At 51.1% G+C, this 17,275-nt stretch overlaps 1 protein-coding gene across 1 annotated transcript; it reads right to left on the bottom strand.

The window, feature by feature from the left end:
- Window positions 1-1,273: 1,273 nt before the first annotated feature.
- Window positions 1,274-14,046, bottom strand: SH2D3A (SH2 domain containing 3A). Its single transcript, XM_056856454.1, has 9 exons — window positions 13,939-14,046; window positions 10,533-10,957; window positions 8,578-8,675; window positions 6,973-7,529; window positions 5,438-5,553; window positions 4,287-4,458; window positions 3,796-3,907; window positions 2,379-2,570; window positions 1,274-1,425 (listed from the first exon to the last, which is right to left on the bottom strand). Exons 1-9 carry the CDS (start codon window positions 14,044-14,046, stop codon window positions 1,274-1,276), a joined length of 1,932 nt encoding a protein of 643 aa, XP_056712432.1.
- Window positions 14,047-17,275: the final 3,229 nt, after the last annotated feature.

Below are 17,275 nucleotides of genomic sequence, written 5' to 3' on the forward strand. Positions count from 1 at the left end.
CGGGAAGGAAAAGGAGGGTCCTGAGCCACTTTCTCTCTCTGTTGACTGGAATGTATTTCCAGGTCAGCCTGGTGCCTTTTTACACACCCTGTAAATATCAGATAAAATGGAGCTGGTGGGTTGACTGTGCAGTCCGGGAGTTTCTGTTTGTTTGTCCCTCTAGCCTCCCCGCTGGGGCGGGTTTTTAAATATATATATAAATGCTCTTAGCTTGAGAGTTTTGGACACTAAAAGTATCTTGCTCTCTCCATCCAGAAACCAAAACCAAAACACCACACACAGCCTGAGATAATTGGGGACAGGGGGGTATCCTCTGGTCCACTGAACAACCCTGCTTCCTCATATCCAGCCCTGGAGTGCCTCCTTTTGTTCTGAAGGTCCCCGCCTGCTTCTCTGTCCTCCACCTGCCATCTTGGAAATGCCGCTGCAATTCAGACTAATTGCAGCCGAGGAAAAGGGCCAGGCGAGGAAGCAGAGGGACAGTCCCCGTCTGCGGGAGAGCTAAGGCCCGAAGCCCCCGAAGCCTCTGCTCCCCCTTTATTACGGCTGCCCACTGTAGAATTAAAGGGGGAGGAGGATACCCAGATGCCTTTAACAATAAGGGTGGGCAGAAGGGGCCTGCGTCCTCCCCCATCAGCGGCTATGCTGCTTGCGGGGAGTGGACATGTTCATGGAGGATAGGGCTATCCATGGCTACTAGTCCAATTTGATACTACTCATGATGCATACCTATTCTCTCCAGGATCAGAGGAGCATGCCTATTGTATGAGGTGCTGTAGAACACAGGCAGGACAAATGCTGCTGCAGTCGTCTTGCTTGTGGGCTTCCTAGAGGCACCTGGTTGGCCGCTGTGTGCACAGACTGCTGGACTTGATGGGCCTCCTGGGTCTGATCCAGCAGGGCTTTCCTTCTGTTCTAACTTCTGCCTGCCAGCTGGGCCTCACAGCAACCTCTCGGTGTAGGACCCTGCTTGTCTTTACCGCAAGGAGGAGAAGAGAATTCGCTTGCTCGCATAAAACCAGAGGAACAGGCCCTGCTATAGAGGCAGGGAAAGGCGGGCTTCTGGGACACACAGTTGTTCGGCTGGTGAACGTCACAACTCCAAATGCTGCTCTCCATCCAGGCTCCGAAGCTCACTACAGCTGACGGACGCAGCAGCCCCAGAAGGGGTTCCCGGGGATTCTTCCTGGACTCGTCACCATTCCAGCAAGGTTGCTTTCATTCCCAGCGTGGTGGGAGATGGACAAGACCGATGCTGCCCCAGCCTCGTGGTTCACTCTAGTTTCTGGGAAAGGACGGTCAGGATCCTGTCGAATTTCCGGTGCCGTTCAGTCCGGTCTGCTTCGGCTCCTTTGCTACCCCAGAATAACAGAAGGGCAAACTCCGTTCGAAATGCTTCCAGGAGCTCGGGGGAGGCTTCGAATCCTGGAGGGGGGACAAGACCGATACCAAAGGCGTGAGCATGGGGGAGATCGGGGTGGGCTGGGTGCAGTGGCAGAGTGCGTGTTCAGGGGGGCCATGGTGCAGCCCGCTCAAAGAACTGTGAGGCCTCAACGATGCCCTGAAAGTGCCCGCTGGAGGTGCCAGCTTGCCACGCCGGAAGGATGGCCTATATATGGATTCTCTGTTTAGTCCAAAGTTATGTAGAATATTTATGCACCTGTGAGGAAAGGCGCCTTAAAAAGTAAAAGGGGACCCCAAGCGAACTCAGAACAGCACCACGGGGGGAGAAAGGGCTCCTGCGCCCACCCACCCCCCGAACCATTTGCCTATGCCAAAACAGCAGCGTGGGAGGAGTCCTTCCCCCATTTTTGTTGCTCCACGTCCACCTGGAACACAACAAAAAGGATCTAACCTCCCCCCACCCCCCGGAGCTATTTGGGAACCTGGACTCTGTAAAAACCGGCACGTCTAGCTTGGGCCTAAGCTAGATACCAAACACGATCAATCATTGTCGAAGGCTTTCACGGTCAGAGTTCATTGGTTCTTGTAGGTTATCCGGGCTGTGTAACCGTGGTCTTGGTATTTTCTTTCCTAGGAAAGAAAATACCAAGACCACGGTACACAGCCCGGATAACCTACAAGAACCAACGATCAATCATCTTTATTACGGTCATTGACCAGCACTGCAAACAATAATAAAAATCAGTCCAGCTGCACAAAACTTAGTTTATGGGAATAAATTTAAAATGTGACCTTTTTAAAAAACCATTTAAGACCATTTAAAATCTGCTGCAAGTATAGTTTTCCGGATCCTACTTATCAAAACACAAAATCTATAATTGAAGGACCAAAATTATCAATTTAGAAGCCAAGCAGGGGTGAAGGGGTGGGGGTTGGCTCAGACTCGGAGAGCCAAGGATCTCTCGTGACCCTACCTTGCAGCTTCGCCTCTGCGTTGGCATGAAAGACTCCAGCGTTGGTAGCTACGAAGCGGGCAGCCGCCAGGATGCGCAAGAGGACATCGCAGCTCTCCTCGCTCTCCCCCCGCCGCTCTTCTCCTTCCATCAGGCAGAGGAGGGGCAGGATGTGAGGGACGGCCACCTCCTTCAGGGAGGGGACCGCATTCCCTGTGGGGACAGACACAGGACAGTCACAGGTCTATGAGTGATGAAAAAGCCGCTTCGAGGCAGAGGGCGCGTTGGGCATGCAGAAGGACCCTGGGGGTTCGACTGAGGAGACCTCCAAAGGGTTAAGATCGCAAGCCACAGGGCTGAGAAAGACTTCTGCCACCACCACCCCCATCAGAAAGGATCTTCTTCTAGAAAGAGGATCAAGGACTGACAGGATAAAGCAGCTTCACAACGAAATGCACAGAAACTCATCGGCAGAGTACCACGGACTGTCTCCCGTCTTCCCTCATTGCCGCAGCAAGGCGCTATCACTGATGGAGCGGAGCTCAAATAGCTCCGGTCAATCAGTCCTCCCTGAGAAGGGCCATTTCCAGGTTTGCAGCTCGCACTGTGGAAGCCGTCAAACATACCTGCACGGCAGCAGCACTTACCTAGGTGGACCTATGGCTGAAGCAGACATGAAGTTGCCTTATACTCACTCAGATCATCAGTCCATCCTTTCAACTGGAGATGCTCACAGGGATGGAACCTGGGACCATCTGCATGCCAAACAGATGCTCTTCCACTGAGCCATGGCCCCTCCCCAAACACAGGAAGCTGCCTTATGCTGAGGGCTTTTCCACATTCTCATTTGTTTGGCTTGTATGTTCCTGTTTCTTGGGGGGAGTGGGGGAGGTTCCTGTCCTGCACGTGTTTTGCTCCCTCTAGTGGTCGATTCAATATCAGGCAGGTTTATGTCCGGCATAAAAACCTGCAGGTTAAATCTGCAGGTTAATAAGCCAGACATAAACCTATGTGATATTGAATCGACCCCGAGGTGGAGCAAAACACATGCGGAACTGGAAAAAACACCCCAAAGAGACAGGAACTTACAAGCGAGGAAAATGCGAATGCGGAAAAGCCCTTAATCAGTCCATCTAGGCCAGTCTTGTCTACTCAGACTGGCAGCGGCTCTTCGGGGTCTCAGGCAGAGAAAGGTCTCTCACATCACTTGGTGTCTGGCCCTTTGTAACAAGATGTCAGCGATTGAACCTGGGATCTTGTGCATGCCAAGCAGAGGCTCTTCCACTGAGCCACGGCCCCTCCCCATAAGCACATGGAAAGAGCTATCCAAAGTCAACGGTTGTTCCATGAAGGGCCACCACATGGGCACAAAGGTCTGCATGTCGCAGCTTCCAGTCCCTCCACCTCACTAGGTGCAAAAAAGCAAACCCAGATTCACCTTCTGCCCGGTTCAGCCGCCCCATGAGGGGCTTGAGCTCCTTCTCAAAGGCGATGGCGCTCTGAGTGTGGTTCTGCCGCAGCTGGCGCCATGTTTGGTCTAGCCGTGCGATCTGGGGGAGGAGGAACAAATGTAAGTCACCTCCCAGGCCATGTGAACCGACTACAAGTTGTGGGTGGGCCCAGAAGACCCCCTCCCCTCCCTCTTCCATATGGCCCTCTGATACACATGGACACAAGAAGCTGCCTTCTACTGAATCAAACCCTTGGTCCAGCAAGGTCAGTATTGTCTACTTAGACTGGCAGTGGCTTTCCAGGGTCTCAGGCGGAGGTCTTTCACAGCACCTACTTGCCTGGTTCTTTTAACTGGAGATGCTGGGGATTGAACCTGGGACCTTCTGCGTGGCAAGCAGAGGCTCTGCCACTGAGCCACGGCCCCTCCCCTATGCACTTCAGACCATCCCAGCCTTCTGCTCCCTCTCCACCCCTTACCTGAGGCAGCTGCAAGGCCTTCATCACAGCAGAGAAAGCAAAGAGGTCCCCTGCCGACCGCCAGAGTTCCTCCGCCAGCTGGATGATCTTGTGCAAGGTGGCTGCCCGCTCAGCCACAGCCCCTGTGCAGCCCAGGATGTCCACCGCAATGCCCAGGGCGATTAGGTGGTGCCTGAAGGTGGGCAAAGAGCACAGAAGAATCCTGAGCACGGCTCCTGCCTAAAGCCCCTTCCTCCAGACCCTGCGAGGAAGCACTCTGCCAGAAACGGGAGAATCTGCACCCTTCTTAATGCTCTAGGAGAGTCAGTGACCCATGCTAGGCTTTCTTTCTGTCTCCCCACACATCACCACCAACACCTTTCCTCCCCATGTGTCTGTGCTCCAGCAGCAACAACTCCATGTGGCACCAGAAGGTGATGTGTCACGGGGCGCAAGTCAGAAATCCCCAGCAGGCAGCCAGTGGCCTTTTATGCATGGCTGTTTCCTCACGGTCACCCCGCCAACTACTTCTGGGCTTTGTTTTGATTACGCTTGCATTTTCCGACTGTCAGAGGTCGCCTCACTCTCCCCGTGTGATTCCGCAGGTTTTCCCTGCGTTTTCTGGATGCTGGCTAAACACAAATCCAGAAAACATGGGCAACATGCACAGAAACACAGAGGGGAGAGTGAGGCGACCTCTGACAGTCGGAAAAAGCAAGCATAATCAAAGCCTATGTTCACAGAATCAGCCATGCTGACAGATGGCCATCTAGCCTTGCTTAAAAACCTCCAAAGAAGTCCTCTGGCATTAGTTTGGGTTACGGGCCCAGGTATGTGGCTTTCAATTACCTCTCTTTTCCAAGCAAAGGCTGTGGAATGAGTGGACAGAGCTTCTCCTCTGCCATTCCCCTCCAAATGGCTCTGGCTCCCAACTTCCAAGGATGGCTTGGGAGCTGGCTGTTCCTTCTGGTCTTAACTGGACAGGGGGAAAGGAATCTACCCTTGGCCTGTCATCCCCCTTCTGCTTTTTATCCAAGTTCTGATTTTGCTTTGGCTATATGAAGGAGGTGTGCCATTTGTGAAAAATATGCCACCCCTCTGGCCACCGTGCTTTGCAGTGTCGGTTCCAGTGCTCGACAGCCAAGGCACAGAGAAGACTCTGAAGTTGGTACCTTTCCAGCAAGTCCTTCCGCAGCTGATGCCCTTGAGGCAGCGTTATCAGCTCCAGGCCTGAGCTGACCCCCATGGCCTGCTGCTGCTCCTTGGAGACACCAGTGATTCTGACAGCCTGAGGAAAAGATGAGGCATTTAGGGAAATGCTAGGAGGAGGAGGTAGATGACCTTTCTCCACGAGGAAGCTTCTCTTGTGGAGTGCTAAGATGTCAGGCTAGATCTCAGCTAAAGTTTCTACATGCACAAGAAAGGGCCACTTTCGTTGATTCCCCCTTCCCCTGGCAGACTTCTCCTGACTCCCCTCCAACCTATTCCGGAGTCCTCTGCCTCCCCCCAGAACAACTTCAGGCTGCGGGGGTGGGGGACTTAAACTTTAGGAAGCCTCCAAGCTACCATTGCTCCCAACCTTAAGATAGCACAAAGCCAATTTATGTTCTGAATGGACGCTCACTTGGATCGCTCAAGAATCCAAATCACCCAAGTGTGTTTGGGTTCTGCATACATCCTCATATTTTAGTCCCACCATGTTAGAACCTGCCCCAAGTCATTAGGAGATAAAAGAATTTAGGTAGCCAACATTTCTTGTAATGTTGAACGACATATAATTACAATACAACAGTCTTTCACCTGAACCTAACTCCAGCTTAAATTCAATTGAGTGCTCTTAGGGTGGAGCAGACTGCTGACCATCACTGAAGGCCAGCAAATGGTAAAAATATCAATATATCTAATTCCCAACATGGCCCCATCTGTGGACACTTAAATCTAGAGACTGAGGCCATGATCAGACAAGACAGATCTTTCCACAAACCTGAGGGGGATGGAATCAAGTTTGCAGAAAAAACAGAGATTAAAAAATTAAAATTGGTGGTTACCCCCCAAACAGTAGAAGCAGCATCTGTATCAGATGCCCTCTGCAGAGGCTTCTGACCTTAAATAGGCCATGCATGCAATCCAGTTGAATAACAAGTGAGTTCCAGAAGCCATATTAGTCGCACAAAACATGGAGAATTTGGGGACACCCTAAAGACTAACAAGTTTACTACAGCACAAGTTTTTTGTGGGCCACAGATCATTTCACCAAAACCCCTAAAAAGAGCACCGTGTATTTTTTTTGTAAAGCACCTGTACAGGTGCTGTACAAAATTTGAAATAAAATAGGCTTGACAATCTAGCCATAAAGGGTATGGTTGTTATTCAAATTCTATTAGATTTCAAAAGAAAAGGATGCACCATGCTGCTCTGTAAAGCCAGGAACTCTTGGGCTAAGAATTGAGGGTCCTGGATTTAGCTCCCACTTTGAGAAGGGAACATTTCTCCAATTCCTGGCCCAACAGCTTTAAGCTTTCTCCATCCTGGTAGTCCAGCCCAGACCATTCCAGAGTTCAAATTATGCTCAGCTGTTAGCCCTTGGGAGAGGCAAAAGCCATCAGCCTCAGTTCCCCCATCTGTAAAATGGGACTTGCCTCATTATAGGGAGGGGGAGCAGCAGGAGGAGGAGGAGGAAAAGCGATGAGCCACAAGTTGCCCTCACCTGGCAGTCCACCTGCAGAATGTGAAAGGCTGTTGCTCGGCAGTCGTGCTGGGAAAAGATGGTCTTGAGGCTCTTGAGGGCGTTCGGATCCAAGGGCTTATTGTCTGGAGGCAAGAGCAGCGAGCGGAAGAGCTGAGGCTGGAAGGAGGAGACCGTCTCCAGCAGGGGCCGTTCAAATCCCAGCTCCTCCGTGTCCCCCGAGCAGGGCGAGGGAAAAGATCCTTCCGAGTCCAGGAACCCAAAGGAGGTCTCCGTGATGTGAGCCCGACCGCGCCACCTCTCCTCCACTCTCAGGCGTTCCACGTGGCTCCGGGGGCCTTCGGGGGCCTTGGGGACCAGTTCGCAGTAGTCGCTCACCAGCACGGAAGGGGCCCGGGGGGGCTTGAGCGGGGCCTTGGAATGGAGCCGCCCCTCAGAGCCGCTCAGCGCCTGGCCCCCCTGTGCGTAAGACGACGGGGCGTTCGGCCGCAGGACAGGGTCACTGCCTGTGCGAAAGACAGGAGACAAGGGGGGGAGCGGGCTACGGTCCTGGACCCCGGAAGAAGGTTCTGGGCCGCCTGTGCACGGGAGAAAGAACAGAGGCTGATTTGAGGAGAGGTTCAGAAGGTAGCCGTGTTGGTCTGCAGTAGAGGAGCTCAGTTCGAGTCCAGGAAGCACCTTAGAGACCAACAAGATTTTCAGGGTCTGAGCTTTTGAGAGTCCACAGTTATCATGGCTCCTGAAAGCTTTCACCCCGAAAACCTGTTGTTTTCTGTTGCCCCAGAAGGTCGGACCAGAACCAACGGGTTGAAATTAAATCAAAAGAGTTTCCGTCTGGACATTAGGAAGAACTTTCTGACAGAGTAGTTCCTCGGTGGAACAGGCTTCCTCGGGAGGTGGTGAGCTCTCCTTCCCTGGAGGTTTTTAAGCAGAGGCTAGATGGCCATCTGTCAGCAATGCTGATTCTATGACCTTAGGAAAATGATGACAGAGGGGGCATCTTGGCCATCTTCTGGGCATGCAGTAGGGGTCTCTGGGTGTGTGTGGGGGAGGTAGTTTGAAATTCCTGCATTGTGCAAGGAGTTGGACTAGATGACCCTGGAGGTCCCTTCCAACTCTATGATTCTATTCTATGAACCTGGTTGATCTCGAAGATCCTACTTGACTCAAACCTTCCATGAAGATAGTTTCAGAGGGTAGCTATTATGCTGGCCTGCTGTAGAAGAGCTGAATTCAAGTACAGAAGCAACTTAGAGACTTTTCTTTGCAACCCCCCTCCCACCTTTTGACTGGGATATAACCACATGGGGATCTCCAGTCCTGCTTGTATCTATACGTGTGTCATTCTTTCATGCCAGAAACAGAGGAGCTTTTCCAAAATACTTGCTGGGAAAGAAATACACTGAGCCAAAACCAAAACAAGCTGAGGAGAGGGTGCCTACCATGGATAAAACCCATTCTTTCATTGCAAAGCAGCTAAGAATTTTCAGGGGCGTGTCAGGCATTAGATTCTGCACTAGTTTTGCTCCCAGAAGGAGACCGAGGAGAAACCGGAATCTGCACAATCTCCCCCACCCTGTACCAAGCAGCATGTTTTGAACCTCCCCTTCCCCCCCCCCCACTCACCGGTCAGCAAATTGCTGTCCGAACGGGCGGAATGCAGCGAGGGCCTCCTGTCCAGCTGGTCGAGGCTACTGGGGTCACTTCCTCGTCGATCTTTTGTCCTGCCGGGAGGGAGGGAAAATGAGAGCTCTTTGATCGAGTGGTCCAGACCCCCCCTCCCTTTACGAAAACCTGAAGTCCACATTGCCCATGTGCTGATGAAGCTGCAGGCAGCCCAGCCCAAGGCAGGGTTATTTGGACACACAAGGGAAGAATTCCACCCCAAGGCATTACAACTGATGAACCCTCTCAAACCGCCTAGACTCAAAATGAAAGGGAAACAAGCAACGTGGGTGGGTTTTCTGTTCCTGGTCTTTTCTTTCTTACATGATTTATTCTGGACCAGGTATTCAGGTTCAGCAGGATTGTGACCACAGGAAATGCAGGACTGGGGGTGGGTAGCCACTTGCATCTCTGGATACAGAAGGGCAGCCCCACTGAACAAAGGGGGTTTCGGCACCCAGGCAGAAGAAGAGTTGTTTTTATATGCCAACTTTCTCTACCACTTAAGGAAGAATCAAACCGGCTTACCATCACCTTCCCCACCCCATAACAGACACCCTGTGAGGTAGGTGGGGCTGAGAGAGCTCTAAGAGAGCTGTGACTAGCCTAAGGTCACCCAGCTGGCTTCGTGTGTAGGAGTGGGGAAACCAACCCAGTTCACCAGACCAGAGTCCACTGCTCATGTGGAGGAGTGGGGAATCAAACCCGGTTCTCCAGATCAGAGTCCACCGCTCCAAACCACTGCTCTTAACCACTACACCACACTGACTCTCCTGGTGTTCCTGGACACAAATCAGGACAAATAGGGTTGCCAGGTGGTGGCTGGAGGAGCTCCAGGGATTACAACTGGTCTCCAGGGAATAAGAGATCACCTGGAGAGAATGGCCGCTTTGGAAGGTGGATATGGCATTATAACCGGCTGAGCTCCGTCCCCTCCCCACACCCCGCCCTCCTCAGGCTCTCCCCCCCAAATCTCCAGGTATTTCCCAACTCTAAGCTGGCAACCCTAAGGACAAATCAGCACCAACTATAATTACTATGCTATGAAAAATCATGGTTTAGAATCCTAGTTCAGCATTCCCCAATAAACCAACGTTTGTTGGGCAATCATCCAGATGTTGCATTGAACTGGAGTTCCATTAAACCGGCTGAACCAGCTGAACCACCTTGAAGAGCAGCTATACACGGAACACACCACAACACTCCAACTCCAGCTGGAGATGACTCCCACCTGCTCAGCCAGAGAACTCCCTGGAGAACTAGGAGGATGGTAGGTCTCAGCCTGGCCCAAGATCCCACAACGAGGAACACAGTTGAGTCTGGCTACCATCTGTAAACCCTTGGTCCATCAAGGTCAGTCTTGTCTACTCAGACTGGCAGCAGCTCTCCAGGGCCTCAGGCAGAGAAAGGTCTTTCCCATCACCTACTATGTGGTCCTTTTAACTAGGGGTTGAACCTGGAGCCTTCTGCGTGCGATGCAAGATGCTCTATGGCTAAGCCGCAGCCCCTCTCCACCATTTGACCTCACATCATTCCCACTTTACAAATGGGGGACTGAGGCCAAGATACAACGTGTTGACCAGTTACTCAGATGCAGGTCTTGCTTCCCTCAACGGTTCTTGCCTTCAGGCCACACCACTTCCTCACTGTCAACTTCCACAAGCCCTTTCCCCAACACCTCCTATACTTTCATGAACACATGAAGCTGCCCTTTTACTGAATCAGTCCCCCCTGGGTCCATCAAATTCAGTATTGTCTACTCAGACCGGCAGCGGCTTTCCAGGGTCTGAGGCAGCGGTCTTTCCCATCACCTACCTGCCTACTCCCTTTAACTGGAGATGCCACTGGAGATTGAACCTGGGACCTTCTGCATGCCAAGCAGATGCTCTACCTCTGAGCCACAGCGGTTTCCTTACCGGAGCACGTTCACCTCCACCATTTCCTCTCCGGCTGTAGCTGTGCGGAAACTGGACCATCGGGCAGGCGCTCCATCCTTCTTGACCGGTCCAGGGAGCTGGCCGGTGTCCCCATAGCGTTCCTCCAACCAATGGAGAGGCACGTTCCTGTTGACAGGCCGGGACACCACAGCCGTCGAGGTGTCCGAGATGGCCTTCCGGTTGCCCACGTAGAAGCGGACCAAGGCTGGCACGTTGTCGAACTGCTCCTGCTCAAACTGGAAGAGGGTGCGGGAATACCCCTTCCGGGGACGGAGGACAACCCGGATTATCTTGAAGTGCAGGGCCTGGCCGCCCCAGAAGCAGGAGAGAACGTAGTCTCCCGTGCTGGACCGCGAGTCGCGGATCAGGAAGTCTCCATCCTCCTGCAGCAGGGACTCCGCCTCCTAAAATTTCAGGAGAGTGGGAAGGGAAGAGAGCAAGAAGAGTTGTCTATGTGTCTGTGCCCTATACCGAGGAATTGCCTGTTATTGAAACGGTCTTACATTAATTCTTACATATTTTGAATGAGTAAAACCTTGTTTTTAAAAGCATTTAGCTTGGAAAGAAAGCTGTTGAGGGGAGATGATAGAGGTCTATAAAATTAAGCATGATATGAAGAGAGTGGACAGGGAGAAGCTTTTCTCCCTCTCTCATGATACGAGAACGCGGGGTCACCTGCTGAAGCTGGAGAGAGAAATTCAAAAGTGATAAAAGGAAGTATTTCTTCACGCAACACATAGTTAAATTGTGGAACTCCCTGCCCCAGGATGTGGTGATGGCTGCCAACTTGGAAGGCTTTAAGTGGGGAGTGGACATGTTCATGGAGGAGAGGGCTATCCATGGCTACTAGGTAAAATGGATACTGGTCATGATGCACACCTCTCCAGGATCAGAGAAACATGCCTATTATATGAGGTGCTGTGAAATACAGGCAGGATAATGCTGCTGCAGTCGTCTTGTTTGTGGGCTTCCTAGAGGCACCTGGTTGACCATTGCTGGACTTGATGGACCTTGGTCTGATCCAGTAGGGCGTTTCTTATGTTCTTATGCCTATTATATTTGGTGCTGTGGAACACAGGCAGGATGCTGCTGCTGCTGCAGCCGTCTTGTTTGTGGGCTTCCTAGAGACACCTGGTTGGCCCCTGTGTGAACAGACTGCTGGGCTTGATGGGCCTCGGTCTGATCCAGCAGGGCTTTTCTTATGTTCTTATATAAAAGCATTCCACTCATTCCAAAACAAAGGAATTATTTCATAGGCATCTCTCCCACCCCCCGCAAGTGATTTTAGCTACATATATTTGGGGACTTCTCTATGTTTGGGCTTTGTGTGTGTTACGTGCTATCAAGTCACTTCCGACTCACGGTGACCCTATGAATCAATGTCCTCCAAAACATTCTCTTGTTAACAGCCTTGCTCAGGTCTTGCACACAGAGGGCCGTGGCTTTCTTGATTGAGTCATTCCATCTTATGTTGGGTCTTCCTCTTTTCCTACTGCCTACTACTTTTCCTAGCATGATTGTCTTCTCCAGTGACTCTTGTCTCTGTAACATCTTTGAATATTACTCGGCCTGTACCCCATTTCCCTCAGTTAAACTGTACTTGATTATTCTCTCATATTCTCACTTCAGTCTTCTCTGTTCAAACTTGTTCTTTGATTTCTGAAAACAAGCGCAGGGAGGGTCTAAGTCCAGGTTGGAGCATGTCCGCTCTCTAACCGAGCGTTAAAGCCTCAGCCGTCAGTTCCTGCTCACTTCAAGTGGGTTAGTAATTAATTCAGAGTCAGGAAGGAATATCATGAAAAAGGCTTCATTAACAAATCAGCTTGAAACACACATGAATCTGCCTTACACTGAATCAGACCCTTAGTCCATCAAGGTCAGTATTGTCTAATCGGGACTGGCAGCGGCTCTCCAGGGTCTCAGGCAGAGGTCATTCACATCACCTACTTGCCTAGTCCCTTTAACTGGAGATGCTGCCAGGGATTGAACCTGGGACCTTCTGCATATCAAGCAGATGCTCTACTACTGAGCCATGGCCTCTCCCTAAAGACTTATATCAGACCCTTGCTCCATCACAGTCAGTATTGTCTACTCAGACCAGCAGCGGCTCTCCAGGGTCTCAGGCTGAGGTCTTTCACATCACCTACTTGCCTGGTCCCTTTAACTGGAGATGCCGGGAATTGAACCAGGGACCTTCTGCATGCAAAACAGGGTCTCTTCCACTGAGCCACAGCCCTTCCCCTCAACACACTCATTCACTCACTCTCACTCTTTCTCTTTGCTTCTCTGCTGAGTCACTTCCTGAAGCTCTTCCCTCTCACTCTCTACCTTCACAGGTGTCCCAGAGTTATCCCCCCCACCTACTTTCCTAACTCACTCGGTTCCACATACGTGGATACACCATGGAGATGGGAGCAAGGGACAGGAGAGATTTGCTTGGCTACTTGCCCAAGATACTGGGTCCAGTCTAGGAAGCCAGCTTGGTCACACAAGACTCGGTGTCTACCCAAAATGTGCACAGATCAGATGCTTATGGCAGTTCCGAGGCACAAATTCACCCATGTGTTTTTCACCATCCAGCCCCCAGGAACACATGAAGCTGCCTTCTACTGAATCAGACCCTTGGTCCATAAAGTCAGTATTGTCTACTCAGACCGGCAGCGGCTCTCCAGGGTTTCAGGCAGGGGTCTTTCCCATCACCTACCTGCCTAGTCCCTTTAACTGGAGATGCCAGGGATTGAACCTGGGACTTTCTGCATGCCAAGCAGACACACTACCACTGAGCCACAGCCCCTCCCCAAAGATATCAACACACGTAAACACATAAACACATGAACACCTGAAGTTGCCTTCTACTGAATCAGACCCTTAGTGCATCAAAGTCCGTATTGTCTACTCAGATCGACAGCGGCTCTCCAGGGTCTCAGGGTAAGGTTTTTCACATCACCTACTTGCCTGGTCCCTTTAACTGGAGATGCCGGGGATTGAACCTGGAACATTCTGCATGTCACTTAGCCACGGCCCCACTCCATGGCTCTCCAGGGTCTCAGGCAGAGGTCGTTCACATCATCTACTCGGCTAGTCCCTTTAACTGGAGATGCTGGGGATTGAACCTGTGACCTTTCTGCACTGAAACGTGTCCGCTGGGCTAGAGACTTTGGAAAAAACAAGCAGGGAAGGGAGAGAGGTGCATTTTGCTTTCCCAGCTCTGAAAAGGGCAGTGGGGCAAGTATCCCCCAGCCCAAAGAGGCTATCCTGGCTAATGCAGAGCCACCCATTTGGAGCAGGTTCGGGGTGCTTCTAACAGACTCCCACCACAGGGCAGAAACGGCCCAAGGAAAGGGCCGGCCGCCTCCCTGTTCTCGCATCAGCCACGGGCTAGTACCTTCCGTGGCAGACAGCCGTGGTACCAGGCATGGCTGCGCAGCTGGTCCGTGCTGAGTTTCAACTCCTCCTCCAGCTCCTTCCGTAGTTTCTCGCTGGCCGGTTCCATGTTCCTGGGGATCACGCCGCCTGGGAAAATCAAAAGACAGAAGTCCTTGGCAGCGCTGTAAGACCGAGGACTCTCTGGACACCCTGGCAACCAAGACAAAGCATGGAAGCCCACAAAAGTCACCCCCCCGGGCCTTCCTAGCATGCCAGGCTTTGCATGGGGGGGGGGGGGAAAGCCCAAAGTGGCAAGGATAAAGAATTTTGAGTATTTATATTATCCCCCTTTCTCCCAACACAGGCAGAAATGAACAACAGCAAATACTACACACACAAAAAAAACCATCTACTAATATTACTAAAACATATTATTAAACAGGTACTCTGCTCTGGTTAGACCTCACCTAGAGTACTGTGGTCAGTTTTGGGCACCACAATTTAAGAAGGATGTAGACAAGCTGGAACGTGTCCAGAGGAGGGCAACAAAGATGGAGAGGGGTCTGGAGACCAAGTCCTATGAGGAAAGGTTGAAGGAGCAGGGTATGTTTAGCGTGGAGAGGAGAAGACTGAGAGGGGATATGATAACCATCTTCAAGTACTTGAAGGGCTGTCATAGAGAGGAGGGTGCCGAGCTGTTTTCTGTTGCCCCAGAAGGTCGGACCAGAACCAACGGGTTGAAATTAAATCAAAAGAGTTTCCGTCTAGACATTAGGAGGAATTTTCTAACAGTGCGGTTCCTCAGTGAAACAGGCTTCCTCGGGAGGTGGTGAGCTCTCCTTCCCTGGAGGTTTTTAAGCAGAGGCTAGATGGCCATCTGTCTGCAATGCTGATTCTATGACCTTAGGCAGATGATGAGAGGGAGGGCATCTTGGCCATGGAATAGGGATCACTGGGGGTGTGGGGAAGGAGGTCGTTGTGAATTTCCTGCATTGTGCAAGGGGTTGGACTAGATGATCCTGGTGGTCCCTTCTAACTCTATGATTCTATGAGATGTGCCAGAGGTCAATCTATGACTGTCAATCTGCCCTATAAGCTGCCTTGAATAACTCTTTTTTTACAGGGCTGCCATTCGTCAGCTGCAACTTGACGGCTCTTTACACACACAAAGTTTTAAATTTCAAAAACAGCATTTTTTTTTAAGAGCGGGCTCAGCGGGCCCTTGGGTGCCCCACAGAGGCAAACCCCAAATGGCACGCGGGAGTCCCAGGAGAGGCAGGGGTGCCGAGAGGTCAGGATGGAACAGAGAGACGGGTTGATCGTGGCAGGGTGGGCGGCGCTTGAACTGCCTCTCAGGGCAGCTTCGGCACTGCGTCACAGGATGGCCGATCCCACAGCAAACACATTTTATGCATCCACCGTACATCCCACTTCTCAGCCAGAAGGTCCTCAAAGCAGCTTAGAAAATTGCTCGGGAGGGGAAACCGCCTTGGGCTGGCCCTGAAATAATGCAAACAGCCACTTGTCGCTTCCTGGAATCGATTCTCCAGGGCAAAGTTAACCATTAACAAGAGAAAGAGAAAAAAAAACGCGATGTCCAAAGGTGATGAAACACAAGCCACTGGGCGTGCTACAGTTTCCAGCCTGACAAGCCGGTCAACATTTCTCAGCTAACAGCAGCTTCCATCATTAAAGATAGGCCGCTATTACCAATAGCACCATTGTTCAGAGGAATTTAAAGTCAGCTCAGCGTGGTACAAAAACGAAGCATTGACGTTTGTTCTTTTTTTAACATCCTGAGTGACATTCATATTTAATGGCAATACAGGCATGTTGAATCAAGAGGAGGCATGTCGGAGGAGGAGGAGGAAGAAGAAGGAAGAGTTGGTTTTTATATGCCGACTTTCTCTACCACTTAAGGAAGAATCAAACCTGCTGACAATCACCTTCCCTTCCCCACAACAGACACCCTGTGAGGTAGGCGGGACTGAGAGAGCTGTGACTGGCCCAAGGTCACCCAGCTGGCTTCGTGTGGAGGAGTGGGGAAACAAATCCAGTTCACCAGATTAGCCTCCGCCACTCATGTGGAGAAGTGGGGAATCAAACCCAGTTCTCCGGGTCAGAGTCGTCCACTCCAAACCACTGCTCTTAACCACTACACCATGCTGGTGTAGAAATCCCGCTATATTATTTTGATTGGAAAACATATTTGCTCCCAAAAAGAACGGCAGCTAAGGACCCCAAACAACGCTTGGGATCAAGTCCTAATTTAGCCTCCAACCAATGGAACAAGAGTGTTTGCCTTTTCTATGAAATCTGATAGATTTAGCAAAAGCACACCACATTCGTTTTATACTGGCTTCCTTTCATAGTGGAGCATTTTGGAACAGAAGGCCAAATTTTAACCGCTCATTATCCTCCGATAACTTCTCTCACACATTTATTTCCCAGGGTAGAGAGGACAGCTTCGCTCGCAAGGAAGTAAGTTGTCATCCTCTGCCCTCGCTGTGTCCTGCAGTCACAAGATGCCCACCAAAACTGGGCATGAGTGTTTTCGGCAGAAAAAGAACCGAGCCCGGGGTCTAGGCTCCCTTCCAACTACTTCCAGATGTCCTTCAACAAATAAGTCAAACGATTTTCTGGATTTCTCTTCTGAGAAGGAAGTATATAAACAGGTTAAAAATAAACTATGCAGAAGGTGCAACGTACCGACCCGTCCTGGTGAAAGAATGCATGAAGGCATTCCCCAGCCGCAGACGCGTGCCCAAGTCCTCCGGGAACACTCAAGAGTTATGCACAGGAAAGGCATCCAAGTGCCAGCTCATTTACCAGCCTCCTCCCCAAAAACACGTCGAACTCTGCAGCCTTGCCGAAAACATTTCCTTTTACAGGGGCAGAAAAGGTGATGCCAGACTTCGGATTAAATTCCCACAAGGGGAGAAAACCGATTTCACAAAGTGTGTCAGAGGGAAAAAAGAGTTGAGCACGAACTCCCTAACCCCAGGAGGGCAAACGTTACCCCGTTGGCTGAAGCAAGCGTTAACAAGAAATCGCCGGAAAAGCTGCTCTCTGCTTATAAACAGAGTAAGAAACCCGAGGAAAACTGACTCACAGCAGACACTGGGGGAAGAGAAAAAGGGTTGGTGGGTTAAGCAAAGTGACAATTGTGACGCGACTCTTTCAGTGTAGTCTGAGTTTCACAAGAGCCACTCCAAGCAAGATAGATTAGAGTCCAGGAAACCAACCAGATTTTCAGGGTATGAGCTTTCGAGAGTCAAACTCCCTTCGTCAGATCTATCCGATGAAGGGATCTTTGACTCTCAAAAGCTCATACCCCCCCCCAAAAAAAACCCTCT

The sequence above is a fragment of the Euleptes europaea genome, chromosome 1 (assembly GCF_029931775.1).
Source record: "Euleptes europaea isolate rEulEur1 chromosome 1, rEulEur1.hap1, whole genome shotgun sequence".
In the NCBI taxonomy this organism is placed as follows: Eukaryota; Metazoa; Chordata; class Lepidosauria; order Squamata; family Sphaerodactylidae; genus Euleptes; species Euleptes europaea.